Genomic DNA, 13313 nt, shown 5'->3' on the forward strand with positions numbered 1-13313 from the left:
CGAAAGTGGTGATTTATGATGCATGCATGTGTCTTTTGCGAACCGGGTGTTATGAATAACAATATATAAATGATCGTGTTATGTTATATTTAACAAAACACGTCTTATTGTGTCATCAACACACACTTGTAGTAATCTTGTACTTCATCGTGTGTGTGTGTGTGAGAGAGAGAGAGAGAGAGAGAGAGAGAGAGAGAAATAGATGAATGAATATCACTATCTCTTTAATCTTTTCTTAAAATTCAAAATTTTCCGTCAATTGTAATTGTGACTTTATTTTCTTATATATATAGCTGCATGATCGTCAAACCAGTTTTTATTTTTTTTTCTCCTAAATAATCATAATTAATCGCACATATAAACCTGTTTTGTTTAAAAAAGATCTTGTAATTCTTATGTTGGTGTTTAAGGGCATTTCCTTCATTCGTTAAAATGAATTCAAAGGAAATTTATTCATGTTAGTTCAATGCCCTTGGGGGCAACACAGACCGCTTCCGGAAACAAACATCTAAAATAGTTTAGGTATTATGTTATCATCCGGGATCTTCTGTGTCAAAGGTTACATATTCAAGATGTCGGCCTATGTCAACGAAGTGGAGAGGGTGTGTGTTGTTTTCTTTCTTTTATGCTGTTTATTTACAATATGATATAGAATTATGTGCATCTGTATGAAAGACAAATAAGAAATTCAACGATTTCCTCCGATTTCACTCGATGCTTCCTCTTTATGTTGAAATATTATCGAGTTAGTTTCGGGAGCGCCAGGCAGGTTTTCATTCGGCTCAGCAGGGATTATCAGAAGATTTCAGCTTTTGTATTTAGGTTCCTCGGACCAATTACGTAATGTACTGTTTGAGTTGCAAGTATTTAAGATTTTTACCCAGAGAGAGATACGTCTTTTAATGATATTATGGTACAGAGCGTTTTTCCTTCTGTAACAACACTCCTAGTTTTGACACCGTTAGATAAATGATGGTCTGATTTTTGTTTATATGACGTTGTATTCATTGATCAGTAGCTGAGTAATTCTGTAGACATTCAGCAAATTACACTATCAGACAGTCAGGGACTGATTTATCCACAATTTAAAATCTAGCAGTTATAAATAGCATGCATTTTATATCAATCAAATCTTGGCCATCAGATATTCCGAAAATCCTGCAGAATTCAGGTTTGGATAATTCTTGATAAAATTGTACAGAATGTCTTAGATATAATTATTATAGGTTTGAATATTCTTTGGATCAAGTACACACACACATATATATATATATATATATATATATATATATATATATATATATATATATATATATATATATATATATATATAATATATATATATATATATATATATATATATATATATATATATATATATATATATATATATATATATATATATATATATATATATATATATATATATATATATATATATATATATATATATATATATATATATATATATATATATATATATATAGTTTGTACATACAGTTTAAATCATCAAAACCCAATGTGTAAATTTAAGGATTTTCATTATTTCTATTCTTGACAAGAAATAGACAGGTACCATTAAACAGACTTAAACTCTAGTTCACTTAACAATTCCGTTTTGAATGTGGGCAAACAAAACCACAATTTTAATAATTAGCTTGTTGAGGTCATTTGTGTAATATACACATTCATGACAAAATAGCTTTTAAATGAAATAAGACATACTTGTAAATAGTTTGTTAAGTCAGCACATTTTTCTTTGCTGGACATCAGATGAACATGTCACTTTTAAAAGCTGCACTCTTAGATAAACAAATTTAAAATACATTTTAGAAACACTATCTAGTGGTTGCAGAATAAAAACATATCAGTACAATCAGAGACATACTATGCATGTATGTTAAATACAGTAATTCTGCTTTTCTCTATGAAAAGCTTAGTTAAATAAAAAAAAAACAGTCTCATATACAGCTGTATCCCCCCTCCCCCCAAATGAATGACAAGAAAGTAAAGAATAGCTATCAATTGAAGAACTGAAGCCACATTTTTATTTTTAGGGGTTTTTGATTTTTTTTTATCAGATAAAAATTCACACTTTGATAAAAGAAAGTATATGTACATATATTTCCAGCATAAATATGATAAAAGTCAAAGCTGCCCATTTTAAATGAATTGATGAATGTATATTATATATATTAGTTTTAGGTTGCCACATATCTAGATTAATATTTGATTTGTTGGAAGTTCTCTGAATGTAATTGCTTCCTCTATTTCATGGGAATATTAATTTTATACCAGGACAGACCTAAGAGAGCTTGGATATTTGTTCTGTAGTATGTGTGTTATGTCCTCTCAGTGTGGATAGGGAACTTAGATTTCCCTGTACATTTTACCTCCTTTTACTTTCAAACTGATCAACTTTGTACATTCAGTAGGATGATAGTCAATGATGTCAGGCTAGGCCAAGCTTACAGTATTCTCTGATTAGAGCAGTCATTTATATTTACATACCAATGATTAATCAATAACTTTCAAGTGTTTGATAAGTTAGTAATAGGTATTACACTCAGTACTTTAACAATCAACATGATACCATGATACACGTGTAAAGAGTGTAAATACTTAAAAAACGCTGCAGATAAGTACATGATACAATGACAGGGGAATTGTTCTCAATACTATACTCAAATGGTACTAGTAAAAATTACATTTTAGATAAGTAAGTTTAAGTAATGGGTCAATTGTGTTTTGTGCGTTCATTGTTTTTATTTTGACATATATATTCCAACATAAGTACCTTATAGAAAATACCAAAGTACGTAATCTTTACTTCTATATGAGATTGCTGTACTTACCATGAGCTATATTTTACACTGCATTGTAAGATTTGATTTTCTTTGTTTTGAAGGTTCACCATGTTCTTGGATTGTGATGGGTAACCTCATCAGGTGTGGGTGACAGGTGCCCCTATCCAGGGGGTCCTCTACATGTCTGTATATTTCAATTCTCTGTGATATAAAACTGTCCTCCTCAATGATGTCGTGCCATGACCTCATATAGAAGTCCGCGAGCTGAAATACTAGCAGGAAGTCGAGTTCGAAGTGGAAGCATTCTCTCTGATGAAGGATCACAGAAGGACAGCCCATCCTCTTCCAGAACATCCTCAGTAAACTCTTCCTCCTCCTCCTCTAACATGGAGGGATACTCCACTGCAGATTCTGCACTTAGAGGGAGATTGAATGTGTACGGGTCCAAAGTGAGTAAGATGAAGGAAAGATTCCAACAAGAGTCCAGGAAACCAGAAGAACCGAGATCCCTCTCCGCAGGCCGAGTCTCTGAGTCAGACCACTCGCCCGAGATCAAGCGCAAGAAGACAAGTGAGATGCAGTCCAGTGGGAGCCTGCAGGGAGAAAACAGCCAGCCAAGTCTACATGATGCTGCCAACCATGTCCAGAGGTTTATGTACACAAGGGCACTGTTCGCTAGAATGGAGGAGAAGAATCGTCCGCCTGTGGAACCGGTACAACTTACTAAGCCAAGGAAACTGTCCCCATCTCCTGCCGGCCCCCTATCTCCAGCCCTGTCCCCAGATCACAGTAAAAGTAGTTCCTCCAAGGATAACAACTGGCCCGCCCCGGATAAAAGTAGCAAGGAGGAACCTGGCCATGAAGTGGCAGCCACTGGTGTCAAGTCCAGGATTGAGCCCAAGAGTTCCTATTCAGCATTCAGTAATATGGCAGGTGGACTGCTGTGGAAACGTAGGCAGTATGAAAGTAGAGCCAATCCAGACTATGGAAAGAAAGACGACTCTGGGAGACAGAATGGAGAAACATTAAATGTGTTAAGTCGAGGATATGATAGAAATATGGATTCAAGAAAAATTATGTCTGAAGAAAACTTGTTGTCAAGTAGTTCAAAACAGGAGTTAAATGAAACAAGCACTCGTCGATCAAGATCAGATTCCCTGGAAACGGCCAACACATCCGAGCATTCTTCCTACGAAGGAGATAAAAGACCCGTAACCCTTCCCCGCAATTATAAACCTTCTGAAAGTGTTGTTATGAGACAGAAAAAGTTTGACAATGATACCAGAACGGACAGTGCCAAAAGACTAAGCAAAGAGGAGATTCAGGCTGCAATAAACAAAGCAGATTCCTACTTAACCCACAAAAAAGATTCAAACAATGACTTTCAGTCCAAGAGGCGGTCCTGGGAGCTGCGAGAACAGATGTCAGATATTTCTGAAGGAAGTCTGTATGGCTGGACCAAAAGCAAGAATCAGCGTTTGTCTAGGTCCACTGACTGTCTAGACAACAGGACCAGTGAACCTTCAGCTAGACACTCCGACTCAGAGAGAGGTCGTAGTTCAAAGTCTGCAGATCCTGTAACACGGGACAGGTCCTTGGATCTAGGGGACAGAGTTCCCGGTCTGACCTCTCCCTCCAGACAAATTCCAGGTGTGAAGCCCCCCATACCTAGCAAGCCAAGTGTGTTACTTACCGACGGCTCAGGTAGTGATTCATCTACTGGTGCTTCTACAGGTAGAAGACAGTCCCCTGTGCCCAAACGAACAGCCCCTCCCCCACCAAACAAAGCCCCACCATCCCTTCCCAGAACAACCCCAGCCTCATTGTCATCCTCTAGTGATAATGTGAGGGACTTGAAAAATCAAAAGAGTGAACCTGACAAGCCTTCCCCTGTCAGTGAAAGTTTTGAGATGATATCTGCAAATGAAACAAATTTAGATCCCCAAAGTGTGAATGACATTAGTGTACCCCATGTCAGTGACACAGACGGTGAGAGACCTTACCAAAATGTTGCCAGTTCAAAGTCAGGTCTTCTTGAATCTACATCTCAGCATAAATCAGAGAGAGAACAAAGGACTTTGTTGCCAAAAGACTCTGACCGAGAGATAGTGCCAAAAGAGGCGATGGTCGCTGAATCTGCCCAGTCACCATCTTCTGTGATATCAAGCAAAGGTGTAGACAGTGAGTCCGATCTCTATGAACCTGTGATTCCAAAGTGCCACTTGCCACCCCCTCCCCCCTATCCCAATCCCCCACCCCCACCATATCAGAGCCATGTGTCGCCACCTAATTCCTCCCCTCTCCCTTCAATGGTGGACCAGATCCCTGCATCGCATCACTACGAGAATGTGAAATCCTCCACCTACGCCAACGATGAGAATTCTCAGGAAGTAAGAAATGGGGAGACAACTCCGCCAGTCCAGAAGAGAACAGCTGAAGGATTAACAAACAACTCGGATAAATACACTAAAACAAGGTGAGTAACTCCATTACACACACATTTTAGGTTTGTCTTTTATCAGTGAAAGTTCTGAGCTATGCACAAAGCTCGTAGTGTAAGCCAGTTAAGTACGATGCTGACATAACTTATCAGTGGTTATATATTTTGTTAAACCTGTGCTTTTCAAGATAAATTGTTTATTTATTGGATGTGAAGTAGTACAGGGACAGACAAGATATTTGGATTGATTAAAATTATAGAAAAACAGAAATCTCATGAATACGCTTCTACTCACTAGAGAAATTGTTAAATCTAAGACTTCTTAGTCACATCAGAAAAGGTTTTCAAAGCAATGTTTTTCCTGGGTGAAAACTATTTTGTAACATGGGATTCGATGAAGGTGTTTTATTCTTGAGCACTTGTTTTAAACCTAATTGGTGATTAATAGTCTTTAATCAGACACTTGAACCCAAACACTTAGAGCAGCATTTCCCTCAGTCAGAACTTAGAGACCTATGGTTTTATTGGTTTGTTCCCGTTTTGCACACATTTGAAAATTAGGTGTCGAAAAAATGTGTGAGAAACGGGAATTTTACCATGTGAGTTAATTGCTTAATTGCTATAGTCTATATCACAGTTCCAGTGAGGGCAATTGACAATAAAATAAATAAAGCATATCTACTCGCAATTGATATTTACTTTTATTACATGTTACAATATAACTTGCATAAAAACACATTTACATATAATTGACATCCATCTTCTTGAATTTAATTTCAGACTTCAATTTGGTCACGAACAATTTCATTAATTTATTTCAAACTATTGTATATGTAGTGCTTTTCTTTATCTTGCTGTCTATATGAAGTACATGTACATGTAACAAGCTTGAAGAGAAAATGTATTTTAATGTTCAATTATTGCTTTTGCTGACATAAATGGAGGAAATGTGTTTGGTGAAAACGCTGTTAAATATTTTTCAGTTATGCTATGGCTTTAATAATCGAAGAAAATAGACAAATTGTATGATGATAAATCGGCAATTTTTAATGCTTCAAAAACTGTAAAGATATTTTCACAAAATCTATCAAATGTAGACCTACATGTAATTCATGCATGGTCAACCTTCTTCATTTTGAAGTTTATCGAATCCATATTAAAATTATTATTTTAGTCGGAATTTTTTGTGCTTCATGTATTTAGCTACTGATTTGAAAAACCAGAAAGTGACCCGCAATATATACTAAAGCGGTGGTGTCATAAGAACTACTGTCAAGTTGTAAAAAGAGACACGGAGTACCCCATGACTGTACGTGTAGTTTTCCCCTTCATCATTTAATTATACATCATATATATAATTATCCATTGAATCAGCTTCCAGTTGGCTTGGAACCAGAATTTTCCCTCAATATTCATTTAATTTTATATTTAAGATAAATGGACAAAAATGTAAAAGTAAAATCATCTAATCATTATCAGTGAGCAGAAATTAAAGACTAAAAATATCATTTTATTTATTTTATCAAATGAAAAAAATGCATGGTGAGTTATTAGTAATCAGACATAAAACACAACAAAATATCTATATTCTTTTTGCTAATTCATTGTAAGGCACTGATAAAACACAGGTTAAAGATCCAGGTAAATGCTTTGATTGGAAGCAGACTATAATTGCTATCACAACACAAATCACACCTATTGTTCTATACCCAATTATCAAATGTGTGCAAAATGGGAACACACTGTTTTACATGTATTGTGGCAATTAGGGGTCATAAGAAACTCTAGTTCAAACACATGGGTCAAATGATTGGCTGATCTGTTACCCTAGCAATAGGATAACCTGGGCTTTGTTCCAGTGTGATGTATGTACACACAGCAGGTTTATAGTACTAGTCTTATCACTTGTTTTACTCACGGCATTGTAATGGATGAGATTTTTATTTTCATCTTCCAAAAACAACATCCCAGGAACCGTCTGTGACTGGAAAGTTTATCGACTTCATCAGGTCGATTTTTGCTGATCGCTTATCTCTGTAGATATGTTCTTTTGTGATGACTAGATTTGTTTATCTGCTGGTTGGTGCAGTGTTCTTACAATGAACATGAAAAGGCAGTGTTGAATTTCATAAGGAAGATTTAGAGAGTGAAGATTGTACAATTTTTATGTAACAGTATGGCCCGCTATTGTATTGAAGACAGATGTGAACCCATCGAAGTCTGCTGCCAGGTTTGCAGTGTATCCGAATTCCTGGGGATCTTTGTTTTTACTTGACAGCATTCATTCATAAGTGCTGGAAAATTTGGTTAGAATTCACAGCTTGTAGTGTTGGAGGAAAGGGTTAGTGATGCAAGGGGAGTGTCGGGGTGATATCAAGAGGTGGTCTAAATGAGCAGGACTAACAGTAATATGATTATAATTGATAAACCAACTAGACTGACTTTGCTTCATATTCAGGAAAGAAAACGAAAGTAAGTGTCATCATGTGAGTCGCATACATTTCTTTTATGTATGTTAAAACAATTTCTGAATAATGTGTTAATTTTCTCTTAGCAACAATCGTTTTAATTGATGACAAATGAGAGGTGAATGAAATGTCTAATCTGGGTTAAAACTATGGTGTTCAAGGATCTCCAAGATTAACATGGCCTTTTTAAGGAAATTTTTCATACATGTACTTTTATCTGCGTAAGAACAAGACTTTATTTTTTGGTTAGCCTCTCTTGATTTTAGTCCCTGGTAAATCTTTACATGTTATTCTTTTTCTGTGACAGCTCAAGAAGTGGAGCCTATGTCGACCCCAAGACAGAGATTCCACCGCGAGAGGCGGGCGACGGACACGAAGAGCCGGACACTGTCCACTCCGACAGCCACGCTGGTCAGTATTCTCTCAGAGATCCCTGGTAAGCCAAGGGAAATCACTCAGACACAGGTTTATGTAAAGAGGAAAAATGTTACCTTTTTATTTTTGCCCCAAGTGTTTTTTTTATTCAATGTCAGTGAGTGGATTTAATATGAGGCTAAGTTAAAATAATCAGACTCTGATTTCCAGGGTATAAGAGGGAGGAAACGTTTTACATTTGTGATAAGTGAAAAATAACAGTTGAGTTTAAATAAGACTGTATACAGTATTACAAGGACTTTGTTATCGGAAAATAAAAGTCGATGTTTGCAGTGGAACCTCTGAATGATTGGTTTGGGAAGGGATTATGTAAGATTTGATCTGTAAAGTTTAGCAGAATAGTGCAATAAAGTTGAGCTTTTATTTACATAACATGCAATTACAAAGTGTATTCACTGGTTTGGGTGTTGAACTAAGGGGGTTGACCATAAACAATAAACATCATAAAACAAGTCGGGTCAGAGGCCCCCATGTGTGTTCACCTGTGTACCTCTGAGGGTCAGGTAATTAAGATTCTAGGTACACACATTCCTGGCCCAGCCATCAGCCATTTGTAATGATATACTTTGAACTGAATACAGGAACCGGCCTTCAGGTCTGCTACATGTACCGGCACTTAAGATAATTGATTACTGGATTTGTATGATATACCGGTGCCAGGACAGTTAACACATGTTCATATTAAAAGAATATCTGCTACATGGTTTTTAGTTTTCACTAAGAAGCAATGCAAAATATGATAGCCATGCACAGATAGAAGTAATTGACTCTTCACAAGGAACAGTTACAAACAACCTTCTCCTAATTGGTTTTAATTTGAAACTGTTTTGATGTTGTGGACTATTTCGTTTGTAGAATTCCATGAGTATGTGAGTGTTGCCCATGAGTTTATTGAAATCGAAGGATTGGACAGCACTGATGAATCCTCAGACGAAGAGCCTGTCTCTCATAAGAAAGCCACGCGAGTCAAGTTCAGCAGGGCACCCATCAAGGTACCAGTTAACAGCACTGACTCACAACGGAGTCTGCTGAGACAAAAAAAAGATTGACTCAAGCGCAGAGTTTTCTTGTGGAAAACTGTGTCAAAGTGTCAAACTTTTCTATTCAGTACTGAGATTATAAACTTGTGTTGAAAGAAAGGGAAATGAGGTCTATTGCCAGGTTCTAAAAACTTCAAGGCTGTGAATTTGTGGATATAAATTGTTCACTGCATCTTGAATGTGTTAAGCTTTTCAATTACTGTTAATATAAATTATTGATGTTTCCGTAATCTTAATGGTAGTGCAGATGTACAGATATCTTAAAGCCCTAAAATCTCAGAAGCAGGGAAATAGAATGAAGTCTGATTTACATATAGTAATAATTTTTTACTCATTTTCATTAGCTTTATGTAGCTATTGCACACTTTTTTCACAGAGATTGAAGTTCTCTGTTTACTCCTTTACATAAGCTACATGTATCACTGTTGTAGCTTTACATAAGCTACATGTATCACTGTTGTAGCTTTACATAAGCTACATGTATCACTGTTGTAGCTTTACATAAGCTACATGTATCACTGTTGTAGCTTTACATAAGCTACATGTATCACTGTTGTAGCTTTACATAAGCTACATGTCTCACTGTTGTAGCTTTTCCACACCTTTTCCACGGACGACTATGACCGTCGCAATGAGGATGTGGATCCAGTGGCAGCATCCGCGGAATATGAACTAGAGAAGCGTGTGGAAAAGATGGACGTTTTTCCTGTGGATCTCCTCAAAGGTAAATATGATTTTTCTCTTATTTTAACAATGTCTTTTCATTTAGACTGGAAAATAGTGCAAATTATGTTGGTCATAATGGGCTTTGTATATTAAAAATTCTCAGTGTTACTCATGTTTAAAATGTATTAGGTATTAATCAACTTGAGGTAATAATGACATTCAATATGTCAAATAAATTACAGAAATTTGTGAGGGCCACTCATATTGCTTTTGTGTAAAACGTTAGGAGAAAGAGTGATGATATATTAATTAAACAGCTTATTCTTTACAGCAAGGAATTGAAGTTTAATATGTTCATTATCAGATTATAAAGAGAATTTGAGTTAGAATAATGAAATAATATAGGGATACATGTACTTAAAATGTTAGACAAGATGAAGATTTGTCAAAAGCTTTAGAAATCAATTTGATAGTCAAAGAAACCGTAACTCAGACAAAGATCAGTGCTCTGGGAGGGAGAAATCTGTCGCTTAAATAGACACCTGATTTGTTTTACTTGATTATAAACTGCTCATTAAACAGACAGTTTGGCCTGATTTTTCTTGATCTTTGAATGTGTTAATCAGATAATTGACCTGTGTAAAGTTTCAGTCCAGGAAACTTCAAAAGTTCTGCTCTGTTTGATCAGGGTAACACAGGAAACAAGACCTAGAATTTATGTGTGTTGATAAAATCACAATATGTTAATGTAGTGTTTTGTTGATATTTTTAGATAACACTTGACATTAAAAATCTGATTCATTTATTGTAAATTTTAAATCAATGATTGAGATAAATTTAGATAGATTTCCAGTATTTTTCATGAAATATTTTCTCTACTCATAGTCTCTTGATGTGAACTTAATACACAGGTGTGTGTTCACATTTGTGGATGGTACTAATCCCATTATAAGGATTGTTTACCAAGGAAAAAATAAAATGTTTCCTGTTGTTTTGTGATGAATGAAGACTGTTATGTATCTTTAAATCAGAATTTAAGTAAAACAGACAGGCTTACTATATTATACTTTTTATACAAATGGATCAGTGTGTTGAGAATTAAAACCGAATGCTGGTATTGTGAATTAACAGGACCCGAGGGACTCGGCCTCAGCATCATTGGTATGGGAGTGGGGGCAGACGCTGGGCTGGAGAAACTAGGGATCTTCATCAAGACCCTGACCGAGGGAGGAGCCGCTCAGAGAGACAAAAGGTAGGGCATTTATTTACAGTACTGAGAGTGGGTGGGGGTGCTTGACCATGACCTTCTATAACGTTTATACATGGAGAAACAGAAAGTAGGGCGTTGATTTACAGTCTTAAAAGTTTAATTTATGGGGGGAGGGGATGGTCGACCTTGTGGTTACTGACAGTTGTATGGAGGGGTGTGTTTGTCCCTGACCTTGACCTTTTATGACCCTTTTACTGAAGAACAATGTTTTACTTCAAAACAGACTTGGTCTGTAGTTTATTGGTTTGTGAATATAAGACAGTCACGAGTATAGTGTTATGTCATGGAATATTGGATGGAAGTCTAGTTTCTAATGGATGGTGATGCTTACGTGAGAACTATAAACAGAAGGATGGTTACATATTACTGCAGAGTTGATGGATCTTATGCCATAGAGAAAGGAATTCACTTTGAGGATATTGTAAATATTCTGTAAACTCTGTGAGGTTTCATTCTTTTCTGAGGGAGATTTCCTCTCTCTCCCCATTATGTGCAAATATCTCGACTTTTCTTTGACATACTGTACATAACTTTCCTCCTCTATAGGTAGGGGGGTCTACTGTTCTCCAGTGAACCTTTCTTTGATAAATTGATATACATGTACTTCACATCAGATGAGATGAAAGACTCACTGTGTATAGCATGAAGGCCTATCTGAGGGCCAGTGTTTGTTTATCTAGGGAGATAGTTTTGATGGTGGAAATCATGACTAGATAATTCAGCAGCATTTAGCAGGGTAGTAGGAAGTATCTTGTTCTGCTCCGGGGGGAGCCAAGATATCATGCTACAGAACTAACATGATGTCCACATGTCTGTGTATTGAGACTAGTCAGAGATTTCAGTTTTCTCCGGGGGAGCCGTGATACGCTACAGAACTAACATGATGTCCACATGTCTGTGTATTGAGATTAGTCAGAGATTTCAGTTTTTACATTCCTATATAACTCTATAATAACCTATCAATACCAGTCAATTTCTTTTGTTTTATAAAGCAGTCAGTCTAGAATTTCTTGGATTGCATTCAACATATTTTTTTTGATCGGCTTCGGCCGATCACAGTTGTGTCTGTATGAGGCATCTGGCAAATTTTACTATTTGCGCACGCATTGCGCCTTGCACTACTTTATTTACTATACAATGACAGCTCCATGTAAATCTTTAAACACATGTAGATTACTGAAAATGTTATTCAAATGCGTTTGCCATTCAAATCATGTTTTTTTTTATATATGTGTTAGAATATTAATCGGAAGTGTAATTCGGCTACTAAAAGTAAAGTTTATTCATGTCGTGCTATTTCGGATATCAAAAAATTGTTGGGATATATCTTTTTTATCATGTTTATTGCATGAACCATAATCATATTACTGTGGAGTCATTAGATTTCGTGGTGGCTCAATTTTCGTGGAATTTGTGGTATCTCTTATCCACGAATTAACATCTTCCAAGAATTAATAGATTAGTGTATTAAAGTCAGATTTCCCTTTTCAAGTATAAGAGAATACAAGAAATTACCTCCCCAGGAATTTAAGCAATCCACGAAAATTGGCCCCCACAAATTTTATTGATTCCACAGTATGCTTTCGCATTACAGTAATGGAGCTGACCAATGATGCTACTTTAAAAGGATACATGGTTTGCTTTAGTGTATAAAAGAAATATGCGCATAGGAAAGTTTATAAAAGTTTAAGTTTGCAAAACTTTTGCAAGGGTTTATGATAAATATTTGATACCAAATTGCAACCTTTAGAGATCTTTAATCTGCATCACACCAGCTTCTGCCTGGGTGAGATTTATCAGCTGGGGGTGTCTCTCCTCATCAAATCACTGACATTACTGACCCATATTTTAGGCCTGCAGCACCAAGTTATGAACTTTTTATTTCCTCTGTAAGTAAACATTATTTTCTTCGTTAAGACCTGTTACAAACCAGTGAATTTATCACACGATAAATCACCTGAGGTATTTGTGCAGGTTGAATGATTGGGTAATTGGGAAGCTTTTATACCTAGTGTTTTCTATTCTTAGAATCATCAGGCGAATTATTGTCAGGAAATTCTATTTCTGTACTGTGCAATTTTTTAAAAGAAATATTCAACATACTTTTGGTGATTTTACCATGAATTTCAAATATGCTGGTATTTGAATGCAACAGAAGAAAAAAAAAGGTGTATCTTGCCATAAAAA

General features: G+C 36.0%; 1 protein-coding gene across 7 annotated transcripts in view; it reads left to right on the forward strand.

The window, feature by feature from the left end:
* The first annotated feature begins 513 nt into the window (after positions 1 to 513).
* LOC105336190 (neurabin-1) overlaps positions 514 to 13313 on the forward strand; it is a 28653-nt gene continuing 15853 nt past the window's right edge. For 6 of the 7 annotated variants that reach the window (XR_010710595.1, XM_066074443.1, XM_066074446.1 and 3 more), the window contains exons 1-6: positions 514 to 602; positions 2909 to 5283; positions 8023 to 8126; positions 9006 to 9142; positions 9782 to 9914; positions 10988 to 11108. Coding sequence is in view for 6 of the 7 variants with exons in the window: in XM_066074443.1 (XP_065930515.1) it covers positions 3047 to 5283; positions 8023 to 8126; positions 9006 to 9142; positions 9782 to 9914; positions 10988 to 11108 (2732 nt within the window). In the remaining variant the exon portion in view is untranslated. Of the gene's footprint in view, positions 605 to 2908; positions 5284 to 8022; positions 8127 to 9005; positions 9143 to 9781; positions 9915 to 10987; positions 11109 to 13313 lie in introns of all 7 variants that reach the window. The other variant, XM_066074442.1, reaches the window with a different exon arrangement.

Source organism: Magallana gigas, chromosome 2 (assembly GCF_963853765.1).
Source record: "Magallana gigas chromosome 2, xbMagGiga1.1, whole genome shotgun sequence".
Taxonomy (NCBI): domain Eukaryota; kingdom Metazoa; phylum Mollusca; class Bivalvia; order Ostreida; family Ostreidae; genus Magallana; species Magallana gigas.